The sequence below is a fragment of the Neophocaena asiaeorientalis genome, unplaced genomic scaffold, assembly GCF_003031525.2.
Source record: "Neophocaena asiaeorientalis asiaeorientalis breed wild unplaced genomic scaffold, Neophocaena_asiaeorientalis_V1.1 scaffold2579, whole genome shotgun sequence".
NCBI classification, from domain to species: Eukaryota; Metazoa; Chordata; class Mammalia; order Artiodactyla; family Phocoenidae; genus Neophocaena; species Neophocaena asiaeorientalis.
In genome coordinates, this window is record NW_020173360.1 from 14811 (window position 1) to 25525 (window position 10715).

Here is a 10715-nt window from a genome sequence, read left to right on the forward strand (position 1 = left end):
TGGAGGTCAGGGAAATCTTATTTCTAGTAGATGGCAGTAAAACATGGTAAAATCCAATAAAGTAACCTCAAATAATAAACAAGGTTGTTTAATGAAAAGCTGCAGCGCCCACCCTCCACATCCGCAGACCTAGTTACTCCCCAGAGATAGCCACCTGGAACACTTTCTGCTTTTGGTGCTTTTGGAGGCGGCTTCCTTTCACTAAAACACAAGCAGAGGCTACAGTGTCGTGGCAAGTGGCCGTGGCGTTGTTCATCATGCACTGCTCTGAGAGATGGCGACTCTGCTCATGCACCCCATCCCTGAGTCTCAGTTCCTCCTTTCTGCAACCTCAGAGGCCTTCCGTGTCCACTTCTAGTCTCATTCTTCTTTTTGACCCGCATCTAAGTTTTACTGCACGATAAAAGCAGCAAGTGAAGTCTTAATCCGAAGCACCTTCTGGTGAGAGAAAGTGGGCAGGGACAAGCTGTTTCTCAAGTGCATTTGACGTGCAGCAAAGATCTAACAACACGTATTGAAGCAAAGGAAGTATCTGGCATGTGTTGCTTCTATGTTCCAGAAAATTCCCCTTTCCCCCCAAGCATAGGCCTTGTGATAGGACGTGAAGTGTCAGAGTGATCTCGCACAAGCTATACAAGTGAGTAGAAGTAGCATTTGCAAAAGCCAAACATTATGAAGTGTTGCTCCCAAAGCACGGTATTTGTAAATCTTGATTCCAAGCTGGATGGCTCGGTTGCACCAGTGGGTTTTTGTAGAGCAGGAGCCTGCGGCCCTGCAGCCCACCCCTACCGGCTAATGCGAGCCCAGGTAGGGAAACTGCTGCTCTCAGCTGCGATGCCCTGAGAAACTGCAGTGGGTGACTGCTCCCCAGCTCCAGCCCCTAAGGGAGCTGCCGGGCCGGGTTCCCATTTGGGTTGGGTTGAGACTCCTGGATCCCTATCTAGCACCTTCCAAAGACTCCGCCTTGCAGAGAACAGCTTGAAAGTCCATTTCTTAGTGCGTTGGCCCAAAGAGTCCTGGCGTCAGTCTGTCTGTCTCTCTCCCTCTTTGTGCTGCGGCTCTCTACTCCTTACTTGATAACGTAAGGATATTTACCCCGCTTCTTCAACCTCCCCCCCTTCTCTGTCTCTGTCCACTCTACGGACAAGGTTGACGAGTGGGGCTCAACTGTGCGTGGGTACAGATTGCCCCCATGTGCCTCCAAGTCAAGAGCCAGCACGCGGCATTAGGCATTCATGTCTGTGTTGTTGCTGACCGCCGGGCCACCTGGGTCCAGTGTCGTGGTCTCCGGGAAACTCTAAGGCGAGTGTTGCTAGTACTGGGGGCGGCTCAACCCTGCTGTTTTCCATGTAGCAGGTTTGAGTTTTCCCCAACTCTCAGTGACACTGTGTTCCATCAAACACTCTCCCGTTCCCGAGAGGCCTGGCTGAGGGTGAGTCTAGTTTTCAGGGGGAGCCCTTCAAGGAAGGGGCCAGCAGGAGGCAGGGCCGGCAGAGGCTGAGGGCTCAGGAAGGGCTGGGGGGGGCCTGTGAGGAGTGGCTGCGGGAACTGGCCTGGCAGAGACCCCGGGGAAAGGGTCGCTGTCCAGAATCTGGGGCCCAGATGAGGCTGGAAATCACCAACAGACTGGGCCAGAGGCAGCAAACGGTAGGCTCGCCCCAGGGGCGGCTCATCCTAAAGCTCCAAGAGCCCAATCAGGGAGGCAGCTGAGCAGGCCCGAGAGGGACTGGCCTTGGAAGGTGTTCGTGTGGGCCGCCCGCTGGGGGATGGGGAGCTGCTGCTTCGTGCCCAGGGAGGGCAGAGGGGGGGCCCTGGAGGATGGAGACTGAAGGGAGGGACTGTCTCTTGGCAGGAGATGGCGTCTACCAGAAGGGAATGGATTTCATTTTGGAGAAGCTCAACCACGGGGACTGGGTGCACATCTTCCCAGAAGGTCAGTGGGGCTGGCAGGGTCGTGACCCTCTCAAGAATATGGGTGGGACTGCCCCCCCGCCGCCGCCCGGCAGCCCCCAGCCTCACCTCCATCCTGCCTCTCAACAGGGAAAGTGAACATGAGCTCCGAGTTCCTGCGCTTCAAGTGGGGTAAGAGCCGCTGGCCCACCTCCGGCTGGGTGGGACTGTGTGTGGCAGGCGGGGCAGAGGAGCATGTTGGGAGCGGCGGGAAGGGCAGGTGCCGGCCCAGGGCAGCTGCTTTTGACTGGGGGAGGGCAGGAGTGGCCCCGGCCGCAGGCTGGCACCGAAGCTCCACTCATGCCACCATTTCTGCCTCTCTCTGGGGTAGGAATCGGACGCCTGATCGCCGAATGTCATCTCAATCCTGTCATTCTGCCGCTGTGGCATGTCGGTGAGCCAAGGCTGCGGCCCAGGGAAAGGGGCTTCGCTCGGTCGTATTGGTGGGTGGGTCTCCTCTGGGTGGCAGAGAGGGGGTGCCCGAGCTGCCCTGCTCCACCCCACACCTGCTTCCCAGCCTTCTGTCTGCTGTGCTACAGGAATGAACGACGTCCTTCCTAACAGCCCGCCCTACTTCCCCCGCTTTGGACAGGTGGGTAGGGCTGCTGACCTTGTCTGTCTGTCTGTCTGTCTGCCGTCTGCCCCATGACTCCCACTCAGCACCACTGAGGCCAGATTCAGGAGGCTGCAGCAGGGGGAATGGAGTGAAGCGGGGTGGGGTGTCTTCCTGGCATCAAGGCCGGGGCCGGGGCAGGGGCAGGCCTTGGGATTGGGACAGGACAGGATGGGATGACTAGGGCATGGACCCCGGGACGGGGATGGCCCTTGGATGTCACTGAGCCCAACCACCTCGTTTTAAAGAGGTTAGAGTGGACCCGAGGGAGTACTCAGCAAGGTGGGGACAGGATTTGGCCTCTGGCTCCCCAGGGTGCTGGGGCTGTGGGCACCCCCCGCTCCTGTCGCCCACCGGCAGCCCGTCTCCCCACAGAAAATCACCGTGCTGATTGGGAAGCCCTTCAGTGCCCTGCCTGTGCTCGAGCGGCTCCGGGCAGAGAACAAGTCAGCTGTGAGTTTCTCCCCCAGGCCATCCCAGAGCTGTCCTAGCCCATCCCAGTGCCCTTGGCCTCCCAGGGACCCTGGGCGAAGCTCCCTGAGGGCTGCAGGCCAGCCCCAGTCCTTCCCCTCAGGTGGAGATTCGCAAAGCCCTGACAGACTTCATCCAGGAGGAATTCCAGCGCCTGAAGAGCCAGGCCGAGCAGCTCCACAACCACCTGCAGGCCGGGAGATAGGCGCCACCCCGCCCAGACCCCGCCCAGATCCTGCCCCGGCTTTCCTCTTGGACTGGGGCGGGGACAGGGAGGGGCGGCGAGGCCTGGGACAGAGGCAGCTCTGGGACCCGCGAGTCCCAGCTGCCGGGAGATCGGTGCTGCCTTGGGTTCTGGCCCTGCACAGAGCTGGGCTGGGGGATGGACTGATGCTTTGAGCTCAGATACGGTTTTTTAGACAGATTTGTTCAGAACCCTTAACGGGTGCCCTCTCCTAGTTGGTGTGCGTTCCAGCTCCTCTGTGGTTCTTCAGCTGAAAGAAGGGTCTCGGCTGCTCCTCCCACTTGGCCACGCAGGGAGGAAGACTTTTAGGCAGCGGCCTCCTTCCTTCTTGCCTTCAAGGTGTTCTCTCCCAGGGCCGGGCACTGGAGGGAGGGTAGTTGAAGCGGGGCAGTGGCCAGGCCTGGCTTCTACCCGCCTGCCCTGATCCAGGAGCTGCTCACCACTTCCTCAGGGATGGCCGTCAGCCACGTCTTCCTTCTGCCCGTGCTCCCCACAGGCGTGGGACCCTCGGGCAGGGCGCAGCCCTGGGCTGCAGGTAGAAGAGCTGCCCTGTTCCAGAAGTGGAGCCCAGCCAAATGGAGCCTGCAGCAAGGGCCCAAGACGCGGCCCCTTGCCCTCATGCTGGGGCCTACCGACTTCTCCGTCCTTTCTGCCTCCCTGGCATCACTTGAATCCCCTGGGGCCTAGGTTTTCATGTTTTATAAACAATAAAGCATCTGTGTTGTGCTCTTTTACATCTGGCCTCTCTGTAGGGGTGGGGGTGGGAGGTGCCCCTCTGGACAGGAAGGCTGGGCCTTAGAGCTCTGGGCACATCAAGAGCACTTGACCAGATGGGCTCTCAGTCTGTACCAGTCGCCTAAGGCTTCCGTCATTGTCTACAATCCCCATACAACCTTGCAAAAGTAGGGATTAATCTCATTCTGTACAGGACGCAGAGCGAGGTTAATGGACTTGCTTCAAAACCCAAAGATTTGTAATACACGTAACTAAGGCAGGGCTCACACCCAGAATAAATAAAGAACTCCTATACATCAGTAAAAGGATAAACAATCGGATAGAAAAACGGGAAGATTGATGTGAGCAGTCACTTCATAGAAGAGGGAACAATGGCAGAGCTGAAAATACATGTACTGTATGAGTTTGCTGTAACTGCAGTAACAAAGCACCCTAAACTGGTAGGGTTAAAACAACAAAAGATTTATTCTCTCACAGTTCTGGAGGTCAGAAGTCCAAGGTCAAGGTAACGGCAGGGTTGGCTCCTTCTGGGGGCTCTGAGGAGGGATCTGCCCCTCTCCTAGCTTCCAGTGGTGGCCAGCAATCCTTGGTGTTCCTTGGCTTGAAGACACAAGTTCACTCCAATCTCTGCTTCCAGCTTTGTATGGCCTCTTCTTCTAAGGACACCAGTCGCTGGATTAGGGCTCGCTACTCCACTATGACCTCATCTTAACTAATTATACTCACAAAGATCCTTTTTCCAAATAAAGTCACATTCTGAGGTTCCAGGTGGACATGAATTTGGGGGGACACAATTCAACCCAGTACACTCTATGACCTGATATATATACCCTTTGAAATGCACATATATGCGCACCACATACGCAAGTATTGGCAGCACCACTAGCCGTGCTAGCTAAAGTGGGAAACCACTCAAATGTCTCTCAACACTAGAAGGGCTCAATGACTGGCAGAACATCTATCTAGGGGAACAGCAGTCATGTTACTGTTATGCAATGACTCACATTAACCTCCCAATTTTTAAAAAATATTTATTTTGGCCGCGCCAGGTCTTAGTTGCAGCACGCAGGATCTTTGTTGCAGCATGCGGACTTCTTAGCTGTGGCTTGTGGGATCTAGTTTCCCGACCAGGGATCAAACCCGGGCCCCCTGCACTGGGAACGCGGAGTCTTACCTACTGGGCCACCATGGAAGTCCCTAACCTCCCAATTTTGAGCACAGAATCTAGACGCAAAATGTAATACTGGATAATTCCATTTATATAAAGTCCGAAAACAGACAAAACAAAATCATCATATTGAGGGATGTGTGATGGCCTGGATGTTTGTGTCCCCCCCCACAATTCACTGAAACCTAATCCCCTAACGGTATTAGTAGGTGGGGCCTGTGGGAGGTGCTTAGGTCATGAGGTCATGGGGGTGAGGTCCTCATGATGGGATTAGTGCCCTTATAAAAGAAGCTCCAGAGAGTTCCCTCACCCCTTCCACCAGTGAGGATACAATGAGAAGTCTGCAACCTGGAAGAGGGCCTTCCCCTACCCTGATGGTACCCTAATTTCTGAATTCCAGCCTTGGGAACTGTGAGCAATAAATTTCTGCTGTTTATAAACGCCACAGTCTGTGGTACTTTGTCATAGCATCCTGGACGGACTGACACAGTTGGTAAAATTATAAAAACCAAAGAGATTATCACAACAATCAGGTTTGTGGTCACTTTGGTGGAAGGGAGAAGGAAGTGATGGGAGGGGGATGAGGGGGTTTGGGGAGGTAGACATTTGAGTTCTTGACTTTGGTGATGCCAAGGGAGTGTTTGTTTGCTTTGCTAAGTCATTGAGCTGTACACCTGGATTTTGCAACTTTTCTTTTTTTGGCCAGTGTAGGGGTGGGGGGCAAGGAGTGTGTGGGGAACGCAAGCCTGGGAGGGCTGAGCAGTGGTCTGGGTGAGCAGGCTCAGGGTGTGGACTCCACTTTGCCCGGGGACACACTCGAGATGATGTGGGATGCAGGGGTGAGGCGATGGCGCCCTTCCCGCCCCTTCACCTGTCTCACGCCCAGCACAGCATGGAGTTCAGTGTTTCAGCAGCAACATTCCAGTGCCTAGTCACTTGCTGTGCAGGTGTTGTAACACTCCCACAGGGACCCTGGTGGTCTCCTGATCCCCGGATCCCAGCTACGGTGGGGTGCCCTGGAACCTGTCTCTTCCAGTGTGTCTCCTGCCTGGAAATGGGCAAGGAGGGGTGCTCCTAAGGGAAGGGGGAGACTGAATCACTGTGAACGACGGTGCCGTCTGCCACGGCCCCTGAGACATCTTGCGTTCGTAGGTCATGAAAAGCCTCCCGGCAAACAGGGACGGTAGGGAGCACCGGCACCTGCCAAGGGGAGAGTGAAACCAGGGTCGCGGAAGGCTCACCACCAGACTAGCAAGGATGGCACGATGCTACCCGCGTCCCCTGCGCAGGACGATGCCATTTCGTCAAGCTCAAGTACAAGCAGACTGAGCACTAGACTGTTTAGGGGGACATACTGAAGTGGTCAAACTGTAAGAGAAAAAAAGGGAGAATGATAAACAACAAATTCAGGGTAGCCATTACTTCTGGGCGTGGGGCAGGAAAAAGGGATTGGGGGAGACAGATTCTTGCCCAGGAACTGGCAGCACTCTGAAGTCTGGGGTGGGTGATGAGGGCTCCTTTTCTTGTATATTTCACATAAAGTAACGCATCATGTGTAACGTGTGTAAGACACAGGCCACACGTGTCTACGTAACATATGTAATCTATGTAGCACACAGATATTACACATATTTTGGAATGTGTCCAATATTATATTAAAACAATTTAAGAAGACATGGAGTTGATGAGGGCCCAGAAGGGTTTTAATGAAGAAATGCTTTTACCCTAAAAATGAAGCACTGGACAGAAGGTGCTTGTGGGCGCTATCAACATTTAGTGAGTGACTCAGCTTAGATGTCACCTTGTGGTCAAAGCAGACTCAGGTGGTGCCCCTCTTTGTGCCTCCCTCCCAGCCCTGTGTCTCCCTTTTTTTTTTTTGTCTCCCCCTTTTGAACGTCCATCACCCTGGGTTGTGACTCACTATTCTGCATCTCCTCCAAATCAGATTGTGAACTTGAGGGGCAGGGTCCGAGTCTGACTCAGTGCCTGGCCCATAGCAACCGCTTCAGGAAGCCTCGAGGGTCACCACTCCAGGGACCTCCGGGAACTGAGGGAAGAAGAAAAGTAGCCACGGGACTTTCTCCCTTAAGGATGGTGAGCAAGAGACTGCTGGCCAGCAAGGTAACACTTTTGAGAAAGTCTTTGCCTTGAAACTTTATTTAAACGGTGCCCTTTGTGTTCCTAAGTCTGCCCATGGCCATTGGGTCCTCTTTTTTTTTTTTTTTTTAAATATTTATTTATTTATTTGGCTGCATCGGGTCTTAGTTGCGGCATGTGGGATCTTTAGTTGCGGCATGCGGGATCTTTAGTTGTGGCCTGTGGGATCGAGTTCCCTGACCGGGGTTGAACCTGGGCCCCCTGCATTGGGAGTGCAGAGCCTTAGCTACTGGACCACCACAGAAGTCCCATCGGCTCCTCTTGTCACCCTGTGTCACTGTTCTGATCCCTGGGGCCTCTGTCCCTTCCCTCGACAGCTTTCACTCCTGTGGCATTATTATAGAACTTTCCTCTCAAAACGTGTCCCTTGCCGGGTCTGTCCTGGGCCTGGAGGACTTTAACTTTACTGTGATGCCCCAATTGGGGGTCCTCATTTTGTTTCCCCCCCAGGTTCTGGGCCGAGCAAGATTTCTAGGACTTTGGTGAGTGACGGAATGACAGACCGAGGGGATGCAACTGACCCCCAGGGCAGCGAGTGACAGCAAGAGCAAGGCCAGGGGAGGGCTTGAGCATGAGGGGCTCTGGTTTCCCCACCCCCCGCTGGCTGCCCTGGCTTCGACCTCTCACTTCAGATGCTCCTGGGGCCCTTGCCCCACCATCATGCCACCTGGTCGAACCTCGGTCCTGCACCAACACTGAGGCAGTGACCCCTGCAGTCTCTTGCCTTCCCTCTCTGCCCCTCCATTACCCTGGCCAGGCCCCCATCATCTTTCTCCCAGATGATGGCAACAGCCTCCTCCTGGTTTCTGCTGGCACTCCCATCCCTGTCATCCGCTCTGCTCCCACAGCCAGATCCGCCTTTTCAAATACAAATCAGATCGTGGCACTAGAACTTCCAACCTCTCCCAGGGTTTTGGGGGCACAGCAAGCTCCAGCACAAACCTCTCCCCTCAGCTGGCCCGGACACGGCCAGTTGGGGGCCCCACAAACAACCCAAACGTAACTGTCCCCAACTGATCTCATCTCCCAGTCTCCAACTCAGAGACATCCAAGAGCCACCTTCAGCCACTGTCCTCCCTGACCATGCCAAGCCCACCTCCTGTCTTCAGCTCAACTGCCACTGTCTTAGTCAGAGCCACATGTGTGACAACCATGACTACAATCTCATAAGCAGTTTCTCAGACAAGTGCAGGTGATCAATGGTCTGTCAGCTCCATGGGGCTGGGTGGGAGTCATTGTGTACACGGTGCAGCGGCTCCCAGCATCTAGTCCCCCTTCTCGTGTGCTTTCCTGTGCTGAGTTGAGGGTTCCGCACACAGATCGAATCCTGCCAAGGAGCTGGTGTTTGAGGGGCAGGGGCGGCAGCAGCAGTGGCGGGGCACAGTGTGTTTGGCTGAGTATTTCTGTTGAATGGATCCCTAAGAGGGAAACTGCTTGGTTAAAGGTCATACACGTTTTAGTTTGTTAGATGCTGCCAAATTGTCCTCCAAAAAAGTTCTACCAATCGATACTCTCACCACTGTGTAGGTGAGACTCTATTTCCTAACATCCTTGCCAGCAATGGGCCTGATCAAACTTTCCTCTCTCTCTCTATATATATATATATATATTTTTTTTAAAATAAATTTATTTATCTTTGGCTGCGTTGGGTCTTCGTTGCTGTGTGCAGGCTTTCTCTGGTTGCAGCGAGCGACTATATGTTTTATTATGAAAAATATCAAACATATAGTGTGTTAGTTTCCCAGGGCTGCCATAACAGATTACCACAAACTGGTAGGCTTAAACCAACGGAAATTTATTCTCTCCCAGTTCTGGAAGCTAGAAGTCCAAAGTCAACAGGGCTGTGCTCCCTCTGAAAGCTCTAGGAAAGAATCTTTCCTTGCCTCTTCCAGCTTCTGGTGGCTCCAGGAGTTTCTCAGTTGGCAGCTGCAAAACTCTGTCTCCATCATCAATTGGCCTTCTTCCCTGTGTGTCTGTGTCTAAATTTCTCTCTTCTTATAAGGACACTAGTCACTGGATTTAGGGCCCACCTTAATCCAGCATGACCTTATTTTGATCACATCTGCAAAGATCCTGTTTCCAAATAAAGTGACATTTACAAGTTCTGGATACACATAACTTTTAGGGGGATACTCTTCAACCCAGTACATGTACCAAGGTCAAAAAAAAGCTTACAGTGAACACCCATATACTCACCCACTAGGTTGCAGTGGTCACTAATATGAGAAATAAAAAATGGCACAGAAAGGGGCTTCCCTGGTGGTGCGGTGGGTAAGAATCCACGCTCCCAATCCAGGGGGCCGGGGTTCGATCCCTGGTCAGGGAACTAGATTCCACATGCATGCCGCAACTGAGAGTTCACATGCCACAGCTAAGGAGCATGCCTGGTGCAACTAAATATGTATTTTTTTAATGGCACAGAAAAAGATGAAAGTCTCCCAATTTATTTGAGGTGGTGTCTCTCATCTTCTGACTCTAGCTGTCACTCTGTCTCTTTCCTCTCTTTAAGGCAAACTTCGAGAAAGGACAATCTACACCGTGTCTCCACTTCCTCACACTGACATCGCTCTCACCAAACTGGTGTTGCTAAGTACAAGAAAGTTTTCTGTCCTCATCCTACCTGCTTCCTGGCAGCAGTCGAGAATGACGTTGTTAACCATGGTGTGCTTGAAACTTCCCTGGGTTTCCCCCTCCTCTTTGATGCTCCTTCTCCGATCTCTCTTCTGGATCCTCCTCCCTGCCCATAGTAAGTGCTGGCGTTCCTCTGGACGCTATCCAGGGCGTCCTCTTCTCTCCCTACCTGTATAAAGGAGGGTCCATCTGCAGGAAAAAGAAACCACTCTTGCTACTTTAAGCACTAAGAAGATTAAAACAGGGAAAGGAGAAGCTGTGCGTGTGGGAACCAGCGGAGCCCGCTCCGCCCCGCTCCTTCTGCAGGGTTGGAACCCGCGGCGTCCGCAGAGGGGCAGGAGGCTGTGGGAGCCGGCGGAGCTCGGTTCCGCCCCCTTTCCTACTTGGAGCTTGCGCGCCTGGAGACACGTACAGCCAACCAGTGAAAAGGAGCGGCTGTGAGTGACATCCACTTCGTCCAATAAGCTGAGGGTCTGGAAAGCGGTCTTGCACCCGGGCCAATGGCGGCTCGAGGCGGAGCTCGGGCGGGGGCGACGGTCACCTGATCTGCGGCGGCCGCGGTGGGTCCTGGCAGTGGAGGCCGAGAGGTTTTGATGGCGGCGACGGCGGTGGGTCGAGTGCGGGCGGGGATGCGGCGGTCCCTGGCGCTCTGGCAGATGCCATGGCTGCCGCTGGTGATGGTGGCGGCGGCGGCGGTGGCGGTGGCGTCGGAGCAGCAGGTGCCGCTGGTGCTGTGGTCGAGTGAC

General features: G+C 54.1%; 2 protein-coding genes across 4 annotated transcripts in view; both read left to right on the forward strand.

The window, feature by feature from the left end:
* Window positions 1–4012, forward strand: part of TAFAZZIN (tafazzin, phospholipid-lysophospholipid transacylase) — a 7635-nt gene extending 3623 nt beyond the window's left edge. The window contains exons 5-10 of one of the 3 annotated variants that reach the window (XM_024746221.1): window positions 1853–1933; window positions 2041–2082; window positions 2282–2344; window positions 2490–2542; window positions 2939–3016; window positions 3138–3370. In XM_024746221.1, coding sequence (XP_024601989.1) covers window positions 1853–1933; window positions 2041–2082; window positions 2282–2344; window positions 2490–2542; window positions 2939–3016; window positions 3138–3239 — 419 coding nt within the window. In that variant the 3' untranslated portion in view covers window positions 3240–3370. Of the gene's footprint in view, window positions 1–1852; window positions 1934–2040; window positions 2083–2281; window positions 2345–2489; window positions 2543–2938 lie in introns of all 3 variants that reach the window. The other 2 variants (XM_024746219.1, XM_024746220.1) reach the window with 2 other exon arrangements.
* A 6499-nt stretch (window positions 4013–10511) lies between these two features.
* Window positions 10512–10715, forward strand: part of ATP6AP1 (ATPase H+ transporting accessory protein 1) — a 7148-nt gene continuing 6944 nt past the window's right edge. The window contains exon 1 of the mRNA XM_024746197.1: window positions 10512–10710. Coding sequence (XP_024601965.1) covers window positions 10563–10710 — 148 coding nt within the window. The 5' untranslated portion in view covers window positions 10512–10562. The remainder of the gene's footprint in view (window positions 10711–10715) is intronic.